At 41.7% G+C, this 23,579-nt stretch overlaps 2 protein-coding genes across 2 annotated transcripts in view; both read right to left on the reverse strand.

Moving 5' to 3' along the window:
* Tpk1 (thiamin pyrophosphokinase 1) overlaps positions 1-23,579 on the reverse strand; it is a 362,458-nt gene that overhangs the window by 780 nt on the left and 338,099 nt on the right. The window lies entirely within an intron of this gene.
* LOC121435628 (ADP/ATP translocase 2-like) lies at positions 13,474-14,346 on the reverse strand. The gene has a single exon (XM_041635100.1). It carries the CDS (start codon positions 14,344-14,346, stop codon positions 13,474-13,476), a length of 873 nt encoding a protein of 290 aa, XP_041491034.1.

Raw genomic sequence — 23,579 nt, forward strand, 5'->3', positions numbered from 1 at the left:
CCGGGCAATGTCTACATTTTAAAATGCCTTTACTTTAAAATGATTCATTTACGTATTCATGTAGTTAGTGTATATCAGTGTTTTGTCTGCATGTATGTCTGAGCCCCATGTGGGTGCAGTACCCATGGAGGCCAAGAGAGGGTGCTGGATCCTCTAGAGATAGGATCCTCCATATAGGTGCTGGGAGTGGAACGTAGGTCCTCTACAAAAGCAGCCATTGCTCTTAAGTACTCAACTATCTCTCCATTTTTTATTTAAAAAGACAAATTTGCAAGCAAACTTCTGTTGTTGTTGTTGTTGTTGGTGGTGGTGGTGGTGTTTTTAATCCATGGGTTTCCCAAGCCCAGTCTCACAGTTGTTATTGACCTTGCCCACCCTGTTTCTCACACTTGAGCCCATGAGGAATTTGTTCATTTTTCAGTATAGTCTGCCTGGCTGGCAGATGTAGAGCCAGAATGTACCAGCAAAGAGGGCTCAAGGAACTTGGCTCATGGCCTTATGCTTTGTAGTTAGGGGGGCAATCATTGACTAGGAGCAAGAAGTGCCCCTGAGCTAGTCATTGTTCCTCCTTCAGCACAGGGTTAGTGGTTCCCAGCAGGCCATGCTTTGTGGGACCTCAGTGCCTATAGGAAGAGCCATCTTTCTCCCGAGGACCCTCCCCCCTTGTTCTGCTGGTATTCTCTGGACGTGAGCCTTTACACCCCTATGTTTGATATCTTCCTAGTACCATGTGGTCCAGGTATCCTGCAGGATTGGGGGAGAGAAACTAAGGTTATAGTCATGTCATATCTAATAGGCTCCTTTGGCCTTTTTCAGTGACAAACCTTTAGCCAGCTAGTATTATGCTAACTCTTCTAGATCTTTCCGATTGACAGTGCCCAGGCTGTGTCTTTAAATGTATATTTTGCTTGATATTGATCAAGGACATGATCACTAATGTGGGTTAGACATTGGGAGGAACTTCCTTTGCATTGGGGGAATGATGGTGAAATGAGAGGCTTGCATTCGGTGAGGCAGGAAAGTTAAACAATAGCAGACTAGATTGATTACCTGGGAAATAATTCAGCCTGCCAAACCTGTCCTTCAGTCTGTTGGCAGGAAGTAATAAAACTGGACAGGCTGCTAGACCCGGTCTTCATTTTGCAAAAGGCTTCTGGTTGTCTGTCTTTCCAGATGAGCTGCTGTAAGTGCCACTATTAACATAGCGCAAGCCTGGGTGGGGGTCTTCCCTGGACACTCTGGAGTTTACTCACAGGGCCATGCAGAGCAAGCCTTGTCGCGGGAAAAGAGAGCATGCAGGAGGAATAAAGAGACATATCTGGAAGTAAAGGAATAGGAAATACATATTTCTGGCTTATTTATTTGAGTTTTCATTTTATTTTTAAAATAGGTCTCACGTTGCATCCCAAGTTGGCCTTGAAGTCATGATAGCCCTGCCTTTAGCCTCATAAATGCTGGGATTGCAAGACACTGAGCCAGCAACTAGTCTGACCCATATTTCAAATTTCTGAGCTGACCTTCTACAGGCACAGCCCTAAGACCTAGAAGAAATTGTTTATTTGCTTGTTTAGTTGGGGTTATTAGGGATACTTCTTCAAGACAGAAGTGGGCTGGGCAATAACTAGACTACTGACTACGAGCTTACTTTTGGACTTTTGAGATACAGGTTCACTCTGTAAGCCTAAGCTGCTCTGGAGCTCTAACTCATGGCAATGTCCTCCTAATGACTGGATTGAGCTAATTTTCCCAGCCAGTTCTGCACCTTCTGTGTTGATTTGTTGAACAAACATAGTTCTCAAACTTTCAGGTTTTTCATACTTCTGATTCCCCACTCCAAATCTGCAACTCCCCTCTCCTTTATGTCTCCCAACCAGCTGAGTCCCTTTTGGTTCTGTCCCCCCTCTTGTTTACTGTCCCCCCTCTTGTTTACAGTGTACGAACACACAGTGGTAATAGCCTAACTTCTCCTTCTCCCTCCATCCTACCAGAATCCATTTTTCATGGCCCCGTGAGAAAGAAGGGTGAGCTCTGGATTAGGCTCATTTTCCTCTGCATTTCATTTAATTAGAGAGGAAGACAGGAAAGCTTTCCTGCAATACTGTCTGGCCTCCCTCAGCTTAGCTCTGCTGCTTCATCTCTGGTTGCTAATGTTCAAGTATTCAAACCTTCAAAGATTTTGTCTTGAGGTCTTTGCACACAAGCTTCCTGAGCTGAAAACCTGCTTGTTCTCTTGGTGGGCTCGTCAAAGTTCATGTCTTCGTTTAACTATGACTCTGCAGCAAGGACTCCTTTGATTATCTAGGTAACAGCTGCTGCCCAATATTTGAACACTTCACAAGATGTCCTTATGTTTTTATTTATCTATTGTACGCTAGTTTAAGTTTTGTTTTTCTAAACATTAGCGCTTTGTTTCGCCAACAGGTACCCATGTGCGTCACCTGTCTGCAATAGTGTCTGGATCACAGTGTTATCTACTTGCTGGAGGGATTCATGACTGAATAAGAATATGGGTGTCTTGGTGGAGAGAAAGAATGATCAGATTTGTGGCACAAATTGCAGTTTCTATTGATTCATAGTCAGATATGTTAGAAGTATTCAGTAATCCTCCTTTTATGGCTTATTTGGAGTAATTGAAATCCCATTTTCTGCTTTATCAAGTACACTATTGTTAGGATTTACAGGGCATTTGTTTACCTTCTCACAACTTACCTTTGAGTGACAGGATGCCTTTATTAAACCTAAGGGCCTCCCAGCAGCATTCCATCACAGCAGGATAGATCTAGGCATTCTAACCCTGGTCCTCTGAGCCTGCTGCGGAATATAGTCTCTGCATAGGCCACAGCCTCCATGGCACATTGTTATTAGCTTGGCTCTTGGTAGTCAGTTATCTTAAAAATGTTTTCAGGATGAGAAGTACCAGCGTTATATTTTCTCTTCACAAAGTTAGAGTTTGCAGTGCTTGACAGTCCTGTAGGTGGACCCAGATGTCCACAGAGCATCATCCTCCACATAAAAGGAAAATTTTCTCACTGTTAGTGAAAGGATTGTGATGGATTCATGCAGCTTTGCTCTGTCAGCATAGCTGTACCTCAGCAGACACTTTGCCCCGTGTCTTCTTGCAAAATGTCAGTTTCTTGCCTTCTGCCTACACTGCTGCTGAAGAAAAGTCTAGTGTTCTTACCGTTCTTGGCCTGTCCTTGTGTTTTTTGTCTGTAATCTGCTTTCAGACTTTTTTCTCCTTCCACTAGCTTTAAGTGGCTTGATTACAGTGTGTCTTATTGTGGTTCTTTTAATTCACCCCTTGGAGTGTGTCACTACCCTGACTTTGTATCCTTATAATTCTTATCAAATTGGAAGACGTTGCCAGCTATTCTTTCTTCACAGATCACCTCACCCTCTTCCTCTTTTTCAAGGACTCCAATTTTACTTATGTAAATCTTCTGAAACTGTCTCACTGATGCTTCATGTATGAATTGTAGGCCTTTTATCTCTATGTGTTTCATTTTGGAGAGTTTCTATCTCACAAATTTTAACTTTTCTAATCTTTTCTTCTCCAGCATCTGCAGTTAGTTGTATCTAGTTATCTGTAATCTCATTCACAGTTTTTAATCTGCAGAAATTTGTGTTCTGTATGGTAAAACTATATGATTCTAATGATATGTTTTCTTTTGGATGTATTTCAATCAATATATTTTCATCTTAATTATAAATCAAAGTTCTCTGCTTCTTTGTTTTCCTGGAAGAACTTTATGAGATGTTAGACATTGTGAACATTGCTTTGTTCAATATAGTGGTGTGTGTATGTGTGTGTGTGTCTGTGTGTGCATGCTCATTTGCATGTGTGTGTTTTGTTACTGGAAAGTGCTTTCATTGTATTGAGGCTAATTTTTAAGTTTAATTTGGTGACTCCAAAGATGCTGCAAGTATGAGGTAATTTTTACCTATTATAGAGAAATCATCCTGATGAGTAGTCTATATGGTGTCCATGCATGATACAGCATATCTTCTCTGGTTTGGTAGGAATCCAAATTATTTTTGGCTTCAGGAGACCATCGCCTGTTGATTGAGTTTTCTGTCTCACCAGGTCCCACAGTCGTTCAGTCCCAAAGAATCACACAGAGGTCCACATTAATTATAAACCGATTGGCCTGTTGTCTCAGTCTTCTTATTAACTCTTATAACTTATATTAGCCCATAATTCTTGTCTGTGTTAGCCATGTGGCTTGGTACCTTCTTTGGCAAGGCAGTCACATCTTACTTCCTCTGTGTCTGGATGACGACTGCACACTGACACTTTCCTCTTCCCAGAATTCTCGTTGCTCTACCTCTACTTCCTGCTTGGTTGCCCCACCTATACTTCCTGCCTAGCTACTGGCCAATCAGTGTTTATTTAAAATACAAGTGACAGGGTACAGACCATTGTCCCACAGCAATCACCTATCATTTTATCTTTTCTTTTCCATTGGTTATTTTCTTGGCCAGTGTAGTTTACAAACATACACACACATACATAAGCACGTATGAATGCCATGTACAATGAAGGCCTGACATGACCTGCCCTGCTGAGAATTTTCTGTATCTTTCTACATCCACCTTTCCATTAGTTCTTTGTATGCAGACATTCCTTTTTAGCATAATACCAGGAAATCCAGATGTCAAATCATCTTGAATTTTAAATTCTATGTGCCCAGACTCAGCAATATCAACCTCCTCCCTAGAATCTGTAAATTTTTTTTAGACATTAAATTTTGGGAACACTGTGAAGCTCACCTCCTTTATTTTTCCCATCTTGGGGATGATTTTCTTGTTAATTACTATGACTCAGTGCCTAAAAGTCATCATTTGACATTTTTTAAAAATAAATATTTAAGATGATAGGAGACTTCTGATATCATTTCCCCCAATGTCCGGAAGACTACTGTATAAATTTCAGTTAGCTTTCCTCTGTTTAAAGCATAAAGTTGGAACTTCCTATATTGATAAACTCAGTTCTTTACAAGCCGAACTCAGAAGAACTCTTGACCCCCCAATCTCACATTCCCCAATTAAAATTTCTTAAAGGTATTTTATTTTATGTGCATGGGTGTTTTGCCTATATGTATGAATGTGTACTGTGTGCACATATGGTGTCCACAGAGGCTAGAAAGAGGGCATAGAATCCCAGGAACTGGAATTTTATGAGCTACTACACGGGTGCCGGAAATAGAACTTGGATCCTCTGAAAGATCAGCCAGTATTCTTAACCAATGAGCCATATCTCCAACCTCTCTCATTCCCTACTCTTAATAACCTTAATTAGCTTACCAAATATGACCATCTCTATCCATTTTTGAATCTCACTGTATTACATGTCTTCTCCCTACATAGAAATATTGCCCCTCAATGTATTCACCATCTGGAAAAATTAATATTCCTCAGGACTCAATTTATTTTTCTATTAACTTGTCAGTCAGGTGGTGGTGGCACAAATCTTTAACCCCAGCAGTCAGGAGGCAGACGCAGGCAGATCTTTGTGAGTTTGAGTCCTGCCTGGTCTACAAGCGCTAATTCTAGGACAGGCTCCAAAGCTATAGAGAAACCCTGTTTTGGAAACAAACAAACAAACAACAACAAACAAAACAAAAATTGTCTTGACCTCCTGTGTTAGTTGTTACAAGAATTGACTTAGTGTGACTTCTAGCTGTAGCCAACATCTCCTGTACCACTAAGGTGCAGCAGCCTCTGTCTTACTCACAGTAACAAGTCAATGGCAAAGGTTTACTTCACAACTGAGTACCTTCTCATAAATGTATAACTTTTATTTCTGAAGATAGAATTGACCAGATTATTTGAAAGACATGGGGCTCACAAGTACCAAAAAGTGAATAAAGCATGGATAGAGCAGATAGCATGGCCTATTAGGTGTTCTACATTCTAGTAATCAGAGAAAATGCAGGGCAGGTGCACGTTTCCTTGAAGGATTCTCTCATTCTTAGACTAAGTCACAGTCAGAGTTAGAGGTTGTTCTTTTATGATGGAGTTCTGGGACTTATCTCCATAAGAGTTAAGTGCAAGTAAAGTAATTCCTTATAAGAACTTTAGAGCTGAAATAATCACTTTCAAAGCATCAGTTTCAATATTCAAAGAGTCAGAATCAACAGCCTTCTGGTTGACTGAAGCCTTAGGGAGTCATGTCTCAGATGTCCCTTGAGTTTGGAACATGAATATTCAATATTATATCATAGAGTCAAGATTCATTTTTAAAAAGTATTGTTGGTAATTCTTTGAGAATTTCATACAAGCACACTTAATCTTCTCTAACAACTCTCAGATCCCTGCTCCCAACTTCAAGGCTTTTTCTTTTTGTGAAACACCCCAAGTCCAATTTGTACTGCCTATATACTAATGGGTGGGAGGGTGTCCACTGAAGCGTGGTAGATATATGAGGGGCCACACCCTAAAAGAAGCTGGAGAGCCAAGATTCTTAACTGCTCTTGGAAGTTGGCAAGTTAGAAAACAAATTTGGAGCAGAGTGGTGGTGGTGCATACCTTTAATTCCAGCACTCGAGAGGCAGAGGTAGGTGGATCTCTGTGACTTGAGGTCAGCCTGGTCTACAAGAGTTAGTTCCAGGACAGGCACCAAAGCTACAGAGAAACCCTAAAAACAAAACAAAACAAAGCAAAAACAAAAAACAAAACAAAACAAAAGAAAGAAAAAAAAACAACTTTGGAAACATCCTGCATACTTGCGTACTCAAGATAGGGAAAATACTCAGAACACTCTGTTATATTATCTTGAACAACAAGGCTCACTTGTTGCTCATAATCCTTGTCTACCTACCACTGACCAGCAGGACATTCTGCTTTCTATAGCAGACCGTGACATTGCCGGCTCCTTTATTGCTCTGTCGTTGGCGAGGCCCATCTTCTTCCTCAGCCTTGCCAGTGTTAGAAACCAGCACCCTGCCTTTGCCTCAACCTCGAATAGACGTCACTTGTGCTTGCCTATTTGAACTAGTCTACAGCCTTGTTTGTTTGTAAGGACACTGTGAAATGTGTGTCATCAAATATATCTCTAACTCTCTATGATTTCCTCTTCTTTCCATCTAGAGACAGTCTAATTTTCTGTGTCACTAATGCACTTGGTACCAAATCCAGAGTGCTGTACAGAACCCGGATCCTCCCGCTATGGAGATCTAAGACATGTTATCTGTTTGCTCATCACGAGCACACACACTAGTTGATCAGGAACTGGTTCATTGCCCTAAAAACACTGTGGGAAGCCAAGAGAGGGAGGGCTGAATAGTTACTTGCTCGTTTCACACAGCCCCTTGTGACCTGGAAGAGGGGGCTCTTCTTATCTGTCTTCTTCATGGGGTCTGAAATGGGGAGGAAAATCTCATAGTTTTCAATATGACCTCCCTAACTCTCAAACTGATTAAGCCTTGGTGGGTTTCATGGGATTTTTCCATCGACCTGTCTGTATTGTTAGCTCTTCTCTGTGCTGATAGCTTTCTTTGTTTTTGAAGACGTTTTGCCCTGTGTATTCAGTGCATTCTAAGTGCAAGGCCTAACTCCAGATGCTGAGGTTGTAGAGTAACACCAGTGAGAGCAGACCCTTGGTTGTTATTGCTAATCATGTAAACATGGGGAGAGAAGATGCTTAAGGAGATTCTGAAGAGATTCATAGATATATTTTCATATATTTGTGCATATATACATGTATGTATACATGTATATTTTTGCATCTCCTCCTCCTTCCTAGTTTGGGCACATATTCAAGCCTAAGTGTACTTTAGATATTTTTTCAGGGAAGGCTTCTCCTTGAAAACAAAGTTCACATGGTTTTTCTTAAAGTATAAAGAAAATTAAAGGGTTTGGTGGGGAGAAGGAGGGCACATATGTGACACTTTTGACAGAGTAAGCAGACAAACTTCCCAACCAGGAAGAGGCTGCGGTGAGGACCCAGGCTCTGGACATTTCTCAGGGAGGTGGGTGAACCACACAGAGACACTGGTGACAAGAGGCCCGTGGGACCATTGTTGCATTCCGACTTCTTCACGGACCAGTATTCCTGCTTTTCATTGCCTTCCTCGCTTATTTCTGAAGAATCTCCCCTTAATGCCCTTGGATGAGTCCCTTGGAAGGACTTGGAAATCATCTTTTTCTCTGCAGCATGGTCTGCTGTGGGAAACATAACTAGCACACAAGGGTCAGCTGGATGGCTTGACAAAGTGCTTCTACTGCAAACCCGATGACCTGACTGAGCTCAGTCCCCTGAACCCCACATGAAGGTGGAAGAAGAGAGGATGGACTCTACAAGGTTTGCCTCTAACCTACACATTTACACACACACACACACACACACACACACACACACACAGAGAGACACACAGAGAGACAGAGAGAGAGTCACCCACATACCTGCATTCACACATTATACACAGACACCACTAATAATAATATTTTTAATTGGTATACAAAGTAAAGGTTTCATTTCATTTTCACACATATTTTTGCTCATTCTCCCTCCCACCTCCTCCCTCCTTCCCACTGGTCTTTTCTTCTTCCTAAGCTCCTCTTCTGACTTCATGCCATATCCTCCCATTCCTCTTTCTTTTCCCCACCCTACTGGAGATGTCTTTTTCTTTTCCACAGTCCCTTATTGTTTCATGACCTCCACATACACATGCCTACACCCATATGAACATTGAAATCTAGGTGCCACAAATTTGGAAAATGATCTGTGAAGCCTGGGATGACATAAAAGGAAATGCTCAGCCCCGGAGAGCTCCTTTTTCCGGGGAGTTCCTTCTTGATTTCCACAGTGTTGGGCTCTCTGGAACCATTGTTATAGACAAGCCTTTGGTCTTTTGTTCCCGAATGTGCTTCTGGCTGTCTCATGTCTATGCAGTTCTTTCTCTTGATTATTTGTAAAACTTTTATCACAGGTCTGTTTTTGTCCTACAACTACTATAAACCTAAGCAGAAAAGAATTTATCAAAAATATGTAAATAGGTGAGAGTTCAGATAAGAAGGACAGAAGTGACTTAAAAAATGACAAACAGCAGCAGTAAAGTTCTTTCCTGAAGAAGAGGCTGGGAAGGGCATTCCCATGAAGACTACAATGCTATAGGGTTCACTGCTGTCACTTTTCTGCTCTCTGCATCCACAGTCTTTAAAGTCCTGATCAAAAATGAAATATTGGCCCAGCCCTGATACATGCTCACACCTTCAACACTACAGGGTTCATACTGGAAGCTGCTCTCATGGCAAAGAATAAGGCTCTGTTACCTCCCCAACTCTCCCAGTGATAGTTCTTTCAAACACATGATCGCATTTGGACACACACACCTCGTTCTTCCAGCTGTCATTAGCAGCTGGGGTCAGGCAATTTGTGCTCATCCCAGTCGATACCTCCAATCTGATCTTAAGACCACTTGCAAGCTTTGTTTGCACGTTGTGTGTCCACACTCACAGGATCAAGACTGGACACGCTATCTTCTGTCCTTTCCCCAGAGCATATCTTTAGTCATGTCTAGAGCATCTGAGTGTTCTGAGTGATGCTTGTGATCACAACCCTCAGGAGGCTGAGGCTGTGAGGTTGACATGAGTTCCAGGTTAGCCTGGGCTTTAATGTGAAAATTAGATCAAAACAAATCATTCCCGAACTAGTTAAAATGCAGCTTCACTCTGGCTCCCTCTCAGTTCAGACTTTTGACCTGGAGTGGAGCCTAGGAATCTTCCATGTTTGTTAGTGGCCCAGAAGCATCTCTCCACATAGTCCTGTGTGAGAAACAAGCTTTCAATCTATTCCTAATGCCAGCCAAACCATTCTCTGTAACATCCTCAAGTTTTTCCTTTCTCTTCAATAAAACAATATGTCTCCTTTTTCACAAAGACTATCTTCAAGCTGGCTTTGTCCACTGTTGGCTTTTATAGTTTATCTGTTTTACTTTATCGTTTTATCTGTCCCTGGTACAGAACCTCCCACCGGCATCTCTGCTTAGTCTGTGGAGATAAGATCAGGGAGAGCAGGGAAACTGCCTGCTGAGGTCTGCTTCCTTTGAGGTCTGGCTGTACTTCAGAAAGTGGGTTTTCTGTGGCTGCCCTTGGGTGGTAGGGTTTGCAATCACTGCCAATTAGAGTGGACACTGACTGTGACGAGCAGATGTCTCACGCAGAATTGGCCCGAATCCTGATCGCAGCAAATGGTAGCTCTCTGGGCTTCCATTTTTGCAGCCTAGCAGGCCTTCCCATAGGTAGCTCAGCTGGCTCAGGTCATGCTCCAATCTAATCAGAAGTGGCATTCTGTCTCCGCTTGAGAAACATTGTACAAAGGTGAGCAGCACCCACAGCGAGCACAAACCCTTGGGGGCTTTATGACCCTTCTTTTAGGATCCTTCATTTTCCAAATCCAATTTCTCTTTTGGTTGCTTAGTTCCTGGGGTCTTTCTCCAGAATCGATCCTTCCATTGTTCCCTCCTCTGGCTTAAACCATGCGGTTGCACTTTCTAATTGGTAAGAAGGATTAGGAAGGTTGACTTCCACATGGAGGCAGCCTTCCTCCACACTGACAGCATTTTGTTTATCAGAATTAAGAGTACATTAGCATCTTCTTCTTCATTTTATATTTTCTTCTTCTTATTTTTTTATTTTTTGAGACAGGGTTTCTCCATAGCTTTTTGGTTCCTGTCCTGGAACTAGCTCTTGTAGACCAGGCTGGCCTCGAACTCACAGAGATCTGCCTGCCTCTGCCTCCTGAGTGTTGGGATTAAAGGCATGCGCCACCACCGCCCAGTTTCCATTTTATATTTTCATATATTGGTATGGTCTTATGTCTTTTCTCACCCTGAAATTCTCTTTGTAGATTTTAATCTAAAAGCTGAGGAGGGAGGCCTGTGTTTCCTTGCCTTTCTGATCTCCGGGTTAGTTGATTAGCCCAGCAAAGCATGAGAGGCTCAGAAGTGAGAAAGTATCATTTGATCTGGGAAAAAGCTACACCATGAACCTGTCCTTAGACTGACAAGAATGTTCAACACCAAAAAAGAAGCAGCAGGATCTCCACCTCTGGTCTTGAAACATGAAGTAACAGCCTACACATGCAATGAATGCCCTGTTATCTTGTCTCCAGGCAGTAAATCTCTCCCTTCTCAGTCAGATCAAGAAGCTGTCTGCCTAACTAGATTAGTGCAAATGCTTCATCAAAATGGAAATTTACTGTGAATGTTTCCCATTCATTCAACAGCTATGGCAAACGTTGACTACCCTTAGACTCACATCCTCATCTTCATGGTCATTGGAACAGTCTGCTTTGGACTCTGGTCTGTATCTCCCTACTGTGGCTGAACATTCACCATGCTCTTCTGAGGGTCCCGCTGTGTGTTTTGCTCTTATAAGGATGCATCAGCTGCTTTTCTGCCATCTGTTCCTTTGAGAACACCACTGAGACATCTCCTGCCTTTGTCTACTGCTTCCAAGTACACCTATGGCTCTGCTGCTCTAAATGGAATCTTTGCCAACCGCCTTAGTGGAAGTAGTGCAGACTCCCCCTCTCTGGCTCCTTCCTCCCACTGATGTTCCTCAGGCTCTCCACGCAGGAGGGCTCTTTCTGCCACAGATGAAGCCTCTTCCCATCTTCTCTACTTCATGCAATTTTCCCTTCATACCTTCATCTTGGATTGAGTCATTACACCCCAAAACTGAGATACCCCTTTCTTAAGAACATGGAGGGAAAAGTCTCCAAAAGAGTGGGTGAATATTTGCATTGTATGCGTTTGTCTTTCAAAGGAACAGACATAGAAATCTTGTCTTAGGAGATTCCTCTTCAGACACCCAGGCATTTGTGGAGTTCTGGCTGCTGTAAAGTTCATTCTCCAGCTTGTCTACTCATAAATTTGCACCAAATTTAAGAAAGATTAGATGATCTGCTAAACAAATGGAGAAAGTAAAGAGACATTGCAAATCCTCGCCTCCATTAGGCAGGGCTCTAGTGTGTAGTTAAAAATCTAATAAAAAGGAATGGCATTTCTTTAGACAAATGAAAATGAGAAGAGACTTCAGAAATAAGCAGCGGCATCCATCTGGTGCTGAAAAGGGAGAAAGGCAAACAAAGTAGCCATGTCCAGCCTTCTGTCATTGCAATGGGACTTTGTCATTTATAAAGAATCTTCAAATTGAGTTATTAAAAAATATTAGTCTGGCAAAATGGTTCAAGAGAAAAGTACTTGCATACAATCTGGTGACTTGAGATCAATCCATGGAATCTACATTAAAAGAAACAACAGATAAAAACTGTACCAATGAAACAGTCATTTGAATGCATTAATCCTAGTAATCCTACAGAGGCAGGACAATGGCCTGATGTCCTTAGGGCTCGCAAGACAGCAGCTTGGCGTGTCCAACACAGCATGGCAGGTACATTAAGAGAGACTCACAGACTTTTCAGAATTGTCTTCTGATTTCTGTGAGGGCCATGGTACACACACACACACACACACACACATACACACACCCTACTCTATACATCTCATAATGCTTTACGAAGGTTTACAATTTTGTGTTGAGATGCATTTATTGCTGTTCTGGGATACTGTCGCCTTTGCATCACAGGATGAACATCCCAAACTGGATCTGTCTTTTTGTGTCATTTGCTCTTTTAAATCTTTCTTCACATTAAGGAGAATATTGTGACGAGCAGCATTTCATCTCACCGAGTTTATATGTGGCCCTGTCACCCCTCTGCTCAGATCAGCTGTATTATGGAGACATCTACTCCTCCTGCCATTAAGGGTGGGGATAATAAATTCCCCACACATTAGCACACTCAGCCACACATATATTACACTACAGCTGACAGAGAACTTAACTCATCTGTTATTTTTTGCAGGCTAACTGATCCATGGAGAACATGCAAAGAGACAAAAAAAATTACAGGAAAACTGGTTAAAACACAAAGAGTGGGGCTGGAGATATAGCTCTGAGGTTCAGAGAGCACACTGTTCCTACAGAGGCCAGAGTGCAGCTCCATTACCCAATTTGGGCAACTCACAACTGCCAGTAGTCCCAGCTTCAGCGGGATCTGATGCCCACTTCTGAGCTCTGTGGGCATCTTCACTCACACATGCACAAACCTGTACGCAGATTCATAAAAATACAGATGCACTAAATCTTTAAAAGAAAAAGAATAGTAAATGGGAAAGAAAAGAGCTCCCTTTCTTTTCTTTTCTTTTTTTTTAGATATTTTTTATTTCTTCAATTTTTATTATCAGGAGTGACTGAAATAAAAAATATAATTGAGTCCCATCATTACTGTCATTATGGAAATGGCTTTAAGAGAAAACTGGTCAGATGAATATTATTGCTTCCCACTTTTCAACTGGTAAATAGTTGCCATGGATAAAACAGACAAGCCCAGAGAATCTGTCCAGAATGTTCAAGATATGGTGTTATTATACAACATGCCTGTTCTCGGGGAGAACACCCATGACATAATTATGTGTACTTCTTGATCTCATCATACAAGACAAGCACAAAGGCACCACCCATGCCCCTGAGAACGTTGGACCATGCACCCTTGAAAAAGGCCTTGCTTCCTTCATCACGAGCAATCTTCCTCCAGCAGTCGATCATGCCTGTGTACATGATGTCAGTTCCTTTGCATCCTGACTGCATCATCATACGACGGCGAACCGTGTCAAAGGGATAGGAAGTCAAGCCAGGGACAGCAGTGACAGACTGTGCAATCATCCAGCTGATGAAGATGTGAGTGTTCTTGGGATCTGGAAGCATTCCCTTTGCAGTGTCATAGATGCCAAAGTAGGCAGCTCGGTAGATGATAATGCCCTGGACTGACACATTAAAGCCTTGGTACAGGCCCCTAATCCCATCAGATTTGTAGATCTTAACCAGGCAGTCACCAAGGCCTTTGAATTCCCTTTCAGCTCCAGCTTTGCCCACATCAGCTGCTAGACGGGTACGCGCAAAATCAAGGGGGTACACAAAGCACAAGGATGTGGCCCCAGCGGCACCACCTGATGCCAGGTTCCCTGCAAAGTAGCGCCAAAACTGGGTCCTCTTGTCCACACCACCCAAAAAGATCTGCTTGTATTTATCTTTGAAGGCAAAGTTGAGAGCCTGGGTGGGGAAGTATCTGATGACATTGGCCAGGTTACCACGCCAGAAAGACAGGACTCCCTGTTCCTTGGGGATACGAACCACGCAGTCTATAATGCCCTTGTATTGCTTATCTGCCGTGATTTGCTTGCTGGCATGCTGCACCTGCAGCAGCAGCTTGACCCGCTCGATGGGCGCTACCGCCGTCTTGGAGATGGCTGCAGCCACTCCATCTGTCAGAGGCCCTATCATACAACAAAAGTATATGCTCAACTATGTTCATGGCAGCATTGTTTGTAATAGCCAGAACCTGGAAACAACCTAGATGCCCTTCAACGGAAGAATGGATGAAGAAAGTATGGAATATATACATATTAGAGTATTACTCAGCAGTAAAAAACAAGGACTTCTTGAATTTTGCATACAAATGGATGGAAATAGAAAACACTATCCTGAGTGAGGTAAGCCAGACCCAAAAAGAGGAACATGGGATGTACTCACTCATATTTGGTTTCTAGCCATAAATAAAGGACATTGAGCTTATAATTCATGTTCCTAGAGAAGCTAAATAAGGTGAATCCAAAGACAAACACATAGGCATCCTCAGGAATATTAACCTTCATCAGGCGATGAAAGGAGACAGAGACAGAGACCCACACGGGAGCACCGGACAGAAATCTCAAGGTCCAAATCAGGAGCAGAAGGAGACGGAGCACGAGCAAGGAACTCAAGACCACAAGGGGTGCACCCACACACTAAGACAATGGGGATGTTCTATTGGGATCTCACCAAGGCCAGCTGGCCTAGGTCTGAAAAAGCATGGGATAAATCCGGACTAGCTGAACATAGCGGACAATGAGGAACACTGAGAATTCAAGAACAATTGCAGTGGGTTTTTGATCCTACTGCACGTACTGGCTTTGTGGGAGCCTAGGCAGTTTGAATGCTCACCTTAGGAGACCTGGATAGAGGTGGGCAGTCCTTGGGCTCCCCACAGGTCAGGGAACCCTGATTGCTCTTCGTGCAGATGAGGGAGGGGGACTTGATCGGGGGAGGGGGAGGGAAATGGGAAGCGGTTGTGGGGACGAGGCAGAAATCCTTAATAAATAAATAAATTTAAAAAAGAAAAAAAAAAAAGAAAGAGAAAGAAAAGGCAGGGGAGCGCGGAACAGGACTGGCTTGACAACCGGCTTTGACTCCCGGACTCTGGGCACCCTTTCTTTTCTTGTTGCTGCATCAAATTTACATTGCTTCTCCAATGAGTACCAAGGGTACACTTCAGGTACAATTATGATCCATCAACTCTTATTCTCTTATTCTTACCTCCTTTGGGTCCAGGAGATGGTTCATCTAGTTATCATATACCGCAGTTTTTAGAAAGATTAAATATACTGGCCTCATGCTATTAATATTTCTTTTGTTCACTCAAGGATTTGTCTGGGGAAGGAGAGAAGAGACATCCACAGGGACAGTTTCTTTTGTTTTACTTTCATAGTGTGTCTATCTCTTTCCATTATTTCTGTGAACTCACAGTCAAGGACAGTGTTTTTGTATGGGTGTAGTACAGTGACGGGGAAAGCTGCAATGCCATGAATGATTTATTGCTCTGAGTCCCCAAGCGGGACTTAACTAAAAGACTTGTGTTCAGGATGGCCTCAGTGCTCCACTATTTGAGTCTCCCAACACAAAGACTGCAGTGACCATGACAGGCAGGTGAACTTGATGCAGGCTGACTACCGGAGTTCAGAGTTCAGCTCTGTCACCTCCTCCAAGCCCCCCTGCTCCAATTTCCATCTCATTACAATTTTCTGAACAGGCTTGGAATCTGGTGGGCATCCTGAATGCAGTGGACAGCCTGGTAGTAATTTTTACTGTTAAGAAACAAGTGGACTGCTTACACTATGCCTTCTCGTAAGGCTTGGCTGCCACCTGCTGGAAGAAATCCTATCATATGTATATTTTAGTTTTGGCCAAAGGATTAGTTGATTCTGGGTTTGGACGCATGAGAATGTTCTGAAGTGGTTCTGTTGTCTTAGGCTAATTTAAATTTAATGCTGTTTCTGGTGAAGCATGACGTAAAGTCTTGATATTTGTAAGTAGGTTTCACATTAACGAAAGATTCAAGCACCAGATTCAGGGTCTTCTAGGCTTGTTCCCAGCCCAGGGACCTTGTGAGTCTGTACCTGGTTCTGGAGAACAATTCAAGGTCAGAATGATAAGAATCTTTACTGCCGGTGGGAACTGAAGACGCAGAGCTCTAGTAAACACCCTACTCTTGGGATAGATTTGATGGGATTAACTCAAATGCAATGAAATCCTCCTTCTCCATTATCAACCCCCAGAGGCAGGTGAGAAAAGAGGAGTAGAAGGCTAGATGCCAGCAATACAGAGCATCTAATGAGTTGTCCTTAAGTTCTGTTGAATCAGGCATCTAACTGTACCCCTTTTTTTTTTTTAACTTGAGCTATTGGTCTAGTGAGGTTCATGATCTCTTGGTTACGTGGAGAGTCCCAGCACACAGCATCCTCACCAATCCCACCGTCCACTGTCCACTTGTTTCCACGTAGGGAGAAAGCTGCCTTCTCTGGGTATAGACAGGTTGGTGCAGGCGTCAGTGCCACTGTAGACCACACTTTAGACATTTAGTCAGGGTTGCACTGGTATACTCTTTTTCCCAGGGAGAAGCCACAGGAGACAGCAATGAAGTCCTGGAGACTCATCTTTCTCATTAGCTGCCCTGAAAGGTCAGTGACAGCCTTCGTGAAACTGAAGGGGGATTTGTAGGAGGAGGGGCCGCTTGTTTGCCCTGGTCACCTGGCTAGTTTGCACCTGAAATAACCACACAGAAACTATATTAATTAAAACACTATTTGGCCATTAGCTCTAACTTCTTATTGGCTAACTCTTACATATTAGTTTAACCCATCTCCTTTAATCTATCGCCACGTGGCAGTGGCTTACCGGAGATTCTAACGGGCATCCATCTCAGGCTGAAAATCCATGGCTTCTCTCTGACTCTGCTTTCTTCCTCCCAGAATTCAGTTCTGTTTTTTCCACCTACCTAAGTTTCATCCTATCAACAAGGCCAAGGTAGTTTCTTTATTCATTAACCAATGAAAGCAACACACAAACAGACGGGTGTCATACACCAGGAATTAGCTCCAGGAAACACCCAAGGAAACAAGGAAAAAGCCTGGAAGATACCGTGGTGCAGGACCCAGAAGGATGGCTATGCCTTTGAGCCCAAGTGCTGCAGGGAAAAGTGATGGAGATGCAGGAAGCACGGAGATCGTGTTTGGAGACAATGGTGACAGCAGACGTGTGGGAGGTGCCTTGTCCACAGGTGACATGGAGCATGTTCTGGCTCTGTCATTAGTGTAATGTTAGTTATTTAAACCTCCTTGTGTTCTGTATTCCCATCTGTGAGGTGGAACTAATACTACCCAGCTGCTAGTCTTAATCTGAGGTGTAAATAAGGTCATAAGAACATGCTGCGAAATGGTAGTGGCTTCACAAATCCTATTTCACTGTGAAGGGCATGAGGAGGGGTGCAGCTCCCCATGAATCAGCACAGCTGTCATGCTAATTAAGTATGGCAACCAGCATCTTTTCTAAGGCAAGCCAGAGCTCTTCTGTCCAGGCCTGGATAGAAGGAGGCTTATCTTTAAATACTATCTCCCTTGGGTAAACAATAGAGATAGTGCAGTGTTATTTCTGGCTATAGGAATGCCAACACCCAGTGGCTTGCACGCCACTTCAAACAGCAGGGTAAAGACATGCCAGCTGGCTCTGGTAACACACTGTGCTATGTCCATGAGAAAACACGGGCAGATAAATACCATAATTAACAATCCTGGAGTGACGGTGTGTTCAGACAGTAAAGACAGGTGATGGATTTGAAATGCAATCCGAACTTAATCGTTTGGGTGAGGTGATTTCATAGTTGACTAATTTAGCAAACCATTTTTTAAAGGCAGCTAATTAAAAATTGCCCGAGGTTATCAATTTGTTGCCAGAACTGCAGAAAAATGGGCATGGAAAGATTTTAGTCAAGATAATTATTGAATAAAGTCTTGATTCCTATGTTAGGGGAATGCTATAGATGGAGGTATTTTTACTTGGGACTTTTATAACTGTAGAGGAGGGATTGTTAGAGACAGCAGAGTGTCACTATCATATTCAGTTGATTTGTTAATCATAACTTATATTTGGTATCATTAGAGTAGATTCACTTTCACATGCTGGTTTAAGCAAGCTTGGGATTCCGGCTTATGGCAGAAGCCCTTAGAAAGAGTGACAATGGATATATTTGAAGACAAGCAAGAAGGCTGAGGAATCTTGAATAAAGTGTGCATGGGAGAATATAAAAGGAGGTTAGGGAGACCAGGAGCATTTCAGTTGACTATAAACCCTTGAATTTTCCCTCTAAGCGATTGCAGGATTTCAAGTGGGGAAATAGGTGACTGGAGATGGGTACTGTTGGGGAAGACAACAAGGTAGAAACAAGCGACCACAGGGAAGTCATGGGAGACCATGTGGTGTGGGGGTATGGGAATGTGAAAGATGTGGAGACTTGGTAAGAGTCCAAGCCTGCTTCAAGTATGAGAAGGAGAAAGAACAATTATGTGGATTGTTCATCTCTGGTCACATATAGGAAGATAGAGTGTGTAGGAAGAGGAGCCAGGTGTTCGTGGGTGGGGAGACATGGAACCTCTATAGAGCTCATTTTGTCAGCTATGAATTTATGGCAAAGCCAGGCTCTTAACTGAAAATGATGAGCATCAGAGAGGAGCTTGCTAATGGCCAAACAGTATTGTAAATAATATAGTTTCTGAGTGATTATTTCATCACCTGGGCAGCCAGGAATGAGCAAGCTGCTTCCACTAACAAATCCACACAAAACCCAAGAAAGCTTAAAATGGCTTTTTGGTAGAAGCAAGCAGAGAAGGCTTCTTGACTCAGTGGAAGCAGCAAAAACCACATGGTTCCTTTAAGAAGGTTTCCTGGTTTGCTAGCACAAACCACTCTTACTCTTTTGAAGGGTCTGGCTACAGAGCATTTAAATGGGGCTGTGAGCTGAGTGCTACAACATGTTTAATAGCAACATAGACCCGCTGTGTGCCTAAAAATGGGGCAATGTACATGGTTCTCAGAGGCGGCGAACATGCCTCTGCCATGTTGGACTGGGCAAAGCAAGAAGGCAGAGCCATGTTGGCCTTAGCCATGCCTGTTTAACATGAAAAAAAGTGCTCCTAGTCAAAAGATAATTACAAATACACAATAAAGACAGATTTGGATGAAAAAGACCTTTAAATGGGTCACAGTAATGGATAAATGTACATATGCTTGAGAGAGAGAAGAGAGAGAGAGCTGAAAAAGAGTGTAGACAATTATAATATAAAAGAGTATAGACAGCCATAGGTTAAAGGAGTAAAGATAATAAAATAAATATTAAACTAGTAGAAAAGGCAATAGAGTAAGAAAAATAAGCTATGTAAAGATGGAATATACACAGAGAATCTGGATTATGTATATTATTGTGTTTTCTTTGAATTTTTGACTGTGAAGGAGATAAGTACAGAGAGACATTTCATTGTATGGGCTGGTAAGATAAACCACCATATATATTTTAAAAGTATCTTGAATTCAGAATTTGGGTCTAAAGATTTGTTGCTTTGGAAAAGAGGTTTTTCTTTTGTTTCCACAGAAGATAGGAGCCTATAGATTCCTTTTAGACTAATGTGGTTTGATGGATCAAGATCCCCTTGAATGGTCACAGTGAACATCTCCAAAATTACTTTGCCCAACAAAAAGCAGGAAGAAGCTTGTAGAGAACTATGCCCAAATTTTCAAATATTGTTTATAAATGTTTGTTTACATTTAAAGGGGAATATGCTAATGAGATTTTCATTGGTATAGATCTTGGTTTATTGATATAAATTTAAGATCTATCTATCTATCCTCTATCTATCTATCTATCTATCTATCTATCTATCTATCTATCTATCTATCTGCTCTTGATTAAGGTATTGTGTTTGTGCAGCTCATTTAAAATGTAATGGATAATTAAGAAATACAGGTTAATAGATAATCATCTATAATAGTAAAGTTTGTAGTCATGTTAGTTAGGTTTTCTAGATGTATAGAGATATATTTCAAATGGATAATTATTCTTCAAGCCTCTCAAAGACTAACAGAATATGACATTTAAAATGTTTTAATAACTTAGGACTTTTCAGGACAATGAGACACATCTCCTCCTGGCAGCACCAATTTACTTCAAAAGGATGATGGGCATAAAAGAGGATCCTCATGGAGTTTGTTAGCCATTTGGACAAAAGACTGCTCTTGCCTGAACTGCTTGATTTTATGCTGTGTGAGTTGGACATGCGACACACACACAGAGATGACTGCTGAACTTGCCTAATGGTGGTATTGTCCTTTGGGGTTCCTGCTTCATAAAAGAGTATTCCAGACATTCTGCACGACACAGAAGAAAACAAGTGATGGACTTTGCCATTATAAGGCAGAACAGATCTTTCAATTTCCTACTTTATAGAAAAGTCTTCTGGATACTATGGGTCTGTAAGATGAAGATTGGATGCCTCCATGTCACAGAAGAACTTTGGGTGACTGTCCAGGCAGCGAGATGTCTCTGTCAATTCTGGAGTTTTAGAAGTTGCTTACAATGTTCTTCCTGTTAACTTAGGTAATATATCCTTCTGGGGTCTTTGATGGAGTTGAAGAATAGATAGTTATAATAATTATAGTTTTCCTTAGTTATGATAAAAGATAAAGTAGATATATATGTTGTAACTGTAATTCTTGCTTGGTAACTGTCTTGTTATATGTAATTTTACTGTTAAACTTAAAACCTTCCTTTTTATTTAAACAGACATGGGGAGATGGTGTGAAAAGTTTTTCTGTCTATGTGTTGCTTTTATTGGTTAATAAAGAAGCTGTTTTTGGCTAGTGGCTTAACAGAGTAAAGCCAGACTGAAAGATATATATATATCTTATATATATCTTATATCATATATATATATATATATATATAGAGAGAGAGAGAGAGAGAGAGAGAGAGAGAGTAGGCGGAGTCAGGAAGAAGCCATGTAGCTACTGCCAGAGGCAGACATGCTGGAACTTTGCCTGATAAGTCACAGCCACGTGGCAATACACAGATTAATATAAATGGGTTAATTTAAGATATAAAAGTAAGCCAGAAATATGTTTAAGCTATAGGCCAAACAGTATTGTAAATAATATAGTTTCTGAGTGATTATTTCGTGGCCTGGGAAGCCAGGAACAAAGAAGCGACTTCTGCCAACAAGTAATTGTAAGGCAATGAGAATGATTCAGATGAATGATACTAATATGCACAGACAGAAGAAGGACCTTTCTGGGGAGGGGGAACTGTGCATGGTAGAGGAGCTAGTCTTTGTGAGGATGTGGATTGTTCATCTCTGGTCACAGGTAGGAAGATGAAATGTGTAGGAGGAGGAGCAAGATGTGGATGGGTGGGGAGACATAAGACCTCTACAGAGCTCATGTTGACAGCTATGATTTTATGGCAAAGCCAGGCTATTAACTGAATATGACGAGTATCAGAAAGGAGTTACATTTAGATGAGGAACCAGAATAGGGTAACCCTTTATGATTTTTCCCCACTGTCAGGCAAGCCCTGCAAGGGCATTGTTATACCCCAGTGGCCTTAATGGTTGGCAGCCAACCTAATGTTTAAGAACAGTTTGTACATCTGGACTGTTCCTTCTTGTTGTAAGGATGCCATTAGTTTGTTTCCTGGCTGCCTGGCAGCTCAGACCCAAAATAATCACATAGAAACTGTATTAATTAAATCACTGCTTGGCCCATTAGCTCTAGCTTCTTATTGGCTAAATCTTACATCTTAATTTAACCCATCTCTAGTATCTGTGTATCGCCACATGGCTGTTGCTTACTGGGTAAAATTCCTACCATCTGTCTCCAGCCAGGCTACATGGCTTCTCCTCTGACTCTGCCTTCTTCCTTCCAACATTCCATTTAGTTTTTCCTGCTTACCTCTATTCCCTGTGCAGGCCCAAGACAGTTTCTTTATTAACCAATGGTATTCACATAATGCAGAGGGAAATCCCACATCACCTTTTCTTTTTTATTAAAAGTTAACACATGGTAACAATGAAATGACAAAGTATTAGTCTGTGAAATTTGCATGTGATAAAGGGAGTTTATTTTTAAGTTATATTCTTCTTTCTGTATTCTTCCAGAAATCAAATATCAAATCCATCTTCACATGAGACCTGACTAGAACATGAAACATTAGTAATATTTTAATTTGTCCATAAGAAAATCACTGTGAAAGATATAAGGTTAAAATTGTTTCTAATTAAGGCAGCACAGACACTAGAAGGTAGTGGACACAGGTGTCATTCCATCAGACTGAATAATAGTAAAAACTCTTGAATTTCCTTGGGAGCCAATCAGTACAGGTCAGTGTAGAGGAAGTTCCAGGCCAGATCCTTACGTGAGTTGGTCCAGCAGTGGAATGGATAGTGCTAGGTCAGGGAGTTTACTATGTCCCCAGGGATCAAGTCCATTCTGTCACAGGTAGACAGCAGTACCGCTGGGGCTTTCTTTCCTACAACATGGAATATACCTCCTAAAAGTCTGTAAGAGCCTGCTAGGATGGGACTACTTTCTGAGAGATTAGAATATGAATTGGATTTCCTGTAGCTTGAGGCCTCTTTAACTTTTAATTCTTTATAGCTAATTTACTTTTCTGTGTCCCTTGAATATGAGATATATAATTTTAAGGCTGTGGAGCTCAGCACTTATGGTATCAACTCAAGAAGACAGAGCCGTACGGTGACCTATGGAAAGCCATTGACCCCTGAAATGAAAATGTGTAATGGCAGCATCCATGTGAATAACATTTATATACTTACATGTATGCTCACTACTAGACACACATGGTCTAGACAAGAAGTGCAATGATTCACACACACACACACACACACACACACACACACTCAGATTTATGGCATTTTTTTTCCCAAAGGGAAGTTTTTTGTGTGATGTAAAAAGCGTAGCTTCTTTGTTAAAAAATAATTCCTGCATTTTTACTTGCTGTTAATCTAAGAGAGAATCTATTGGCTTCCTAACATTTTCTTTTAGTTCATGAATCACACTGTTCCCTGCCACTCGCATACAAATATTCACCATGACCTTGTTGCTTAATTTCTTGCATTGGAATTGAATAAAAACTTAGACTAAAAGGTCAATTTTAAAATATGCATAATAAATTTCCCGACTAAAAGTGATGCCAGCAACTTTCTGCACCATTTCTTCTTGCCTCATTATTCACATAGACTTCCCTGAATTTTAAGGAGCAAAATATAAAAGAGCAGTACGTGGGCCATTGGGGCCAAGGAAATTTTGTCCATGAATAAGGAGCCAATGGCAGAATGCATGAGATTTCTTAAATTAAT

The sequence above is a fragment of the Microtus oregoni genome, unplaced genomic scaffold, assembly GCF_018167655.1.
Source record: "Microtus oregoni isolate MIOR12 unplaced genomic scaffold, Mior012 000046F_ref0000063, whole genome shotgun sequence".
Classification (NCBI taxonomy): Eukaryota; Metazoa; Chordata; class Mammalia; order Rodentia; family Cricetidae; genus Microtus; species Microtus oregoni.

Bases quoted from the DNA above. Each gene is read 5' to 3' on its own strand.
- LOC121435628 (XM_041635100.1), bottom strand. From the start codon at position 14,346: ATGATAGGGCCTCTGACAGATGGAGTGGCTGCAGCCATCTCCAAGACG.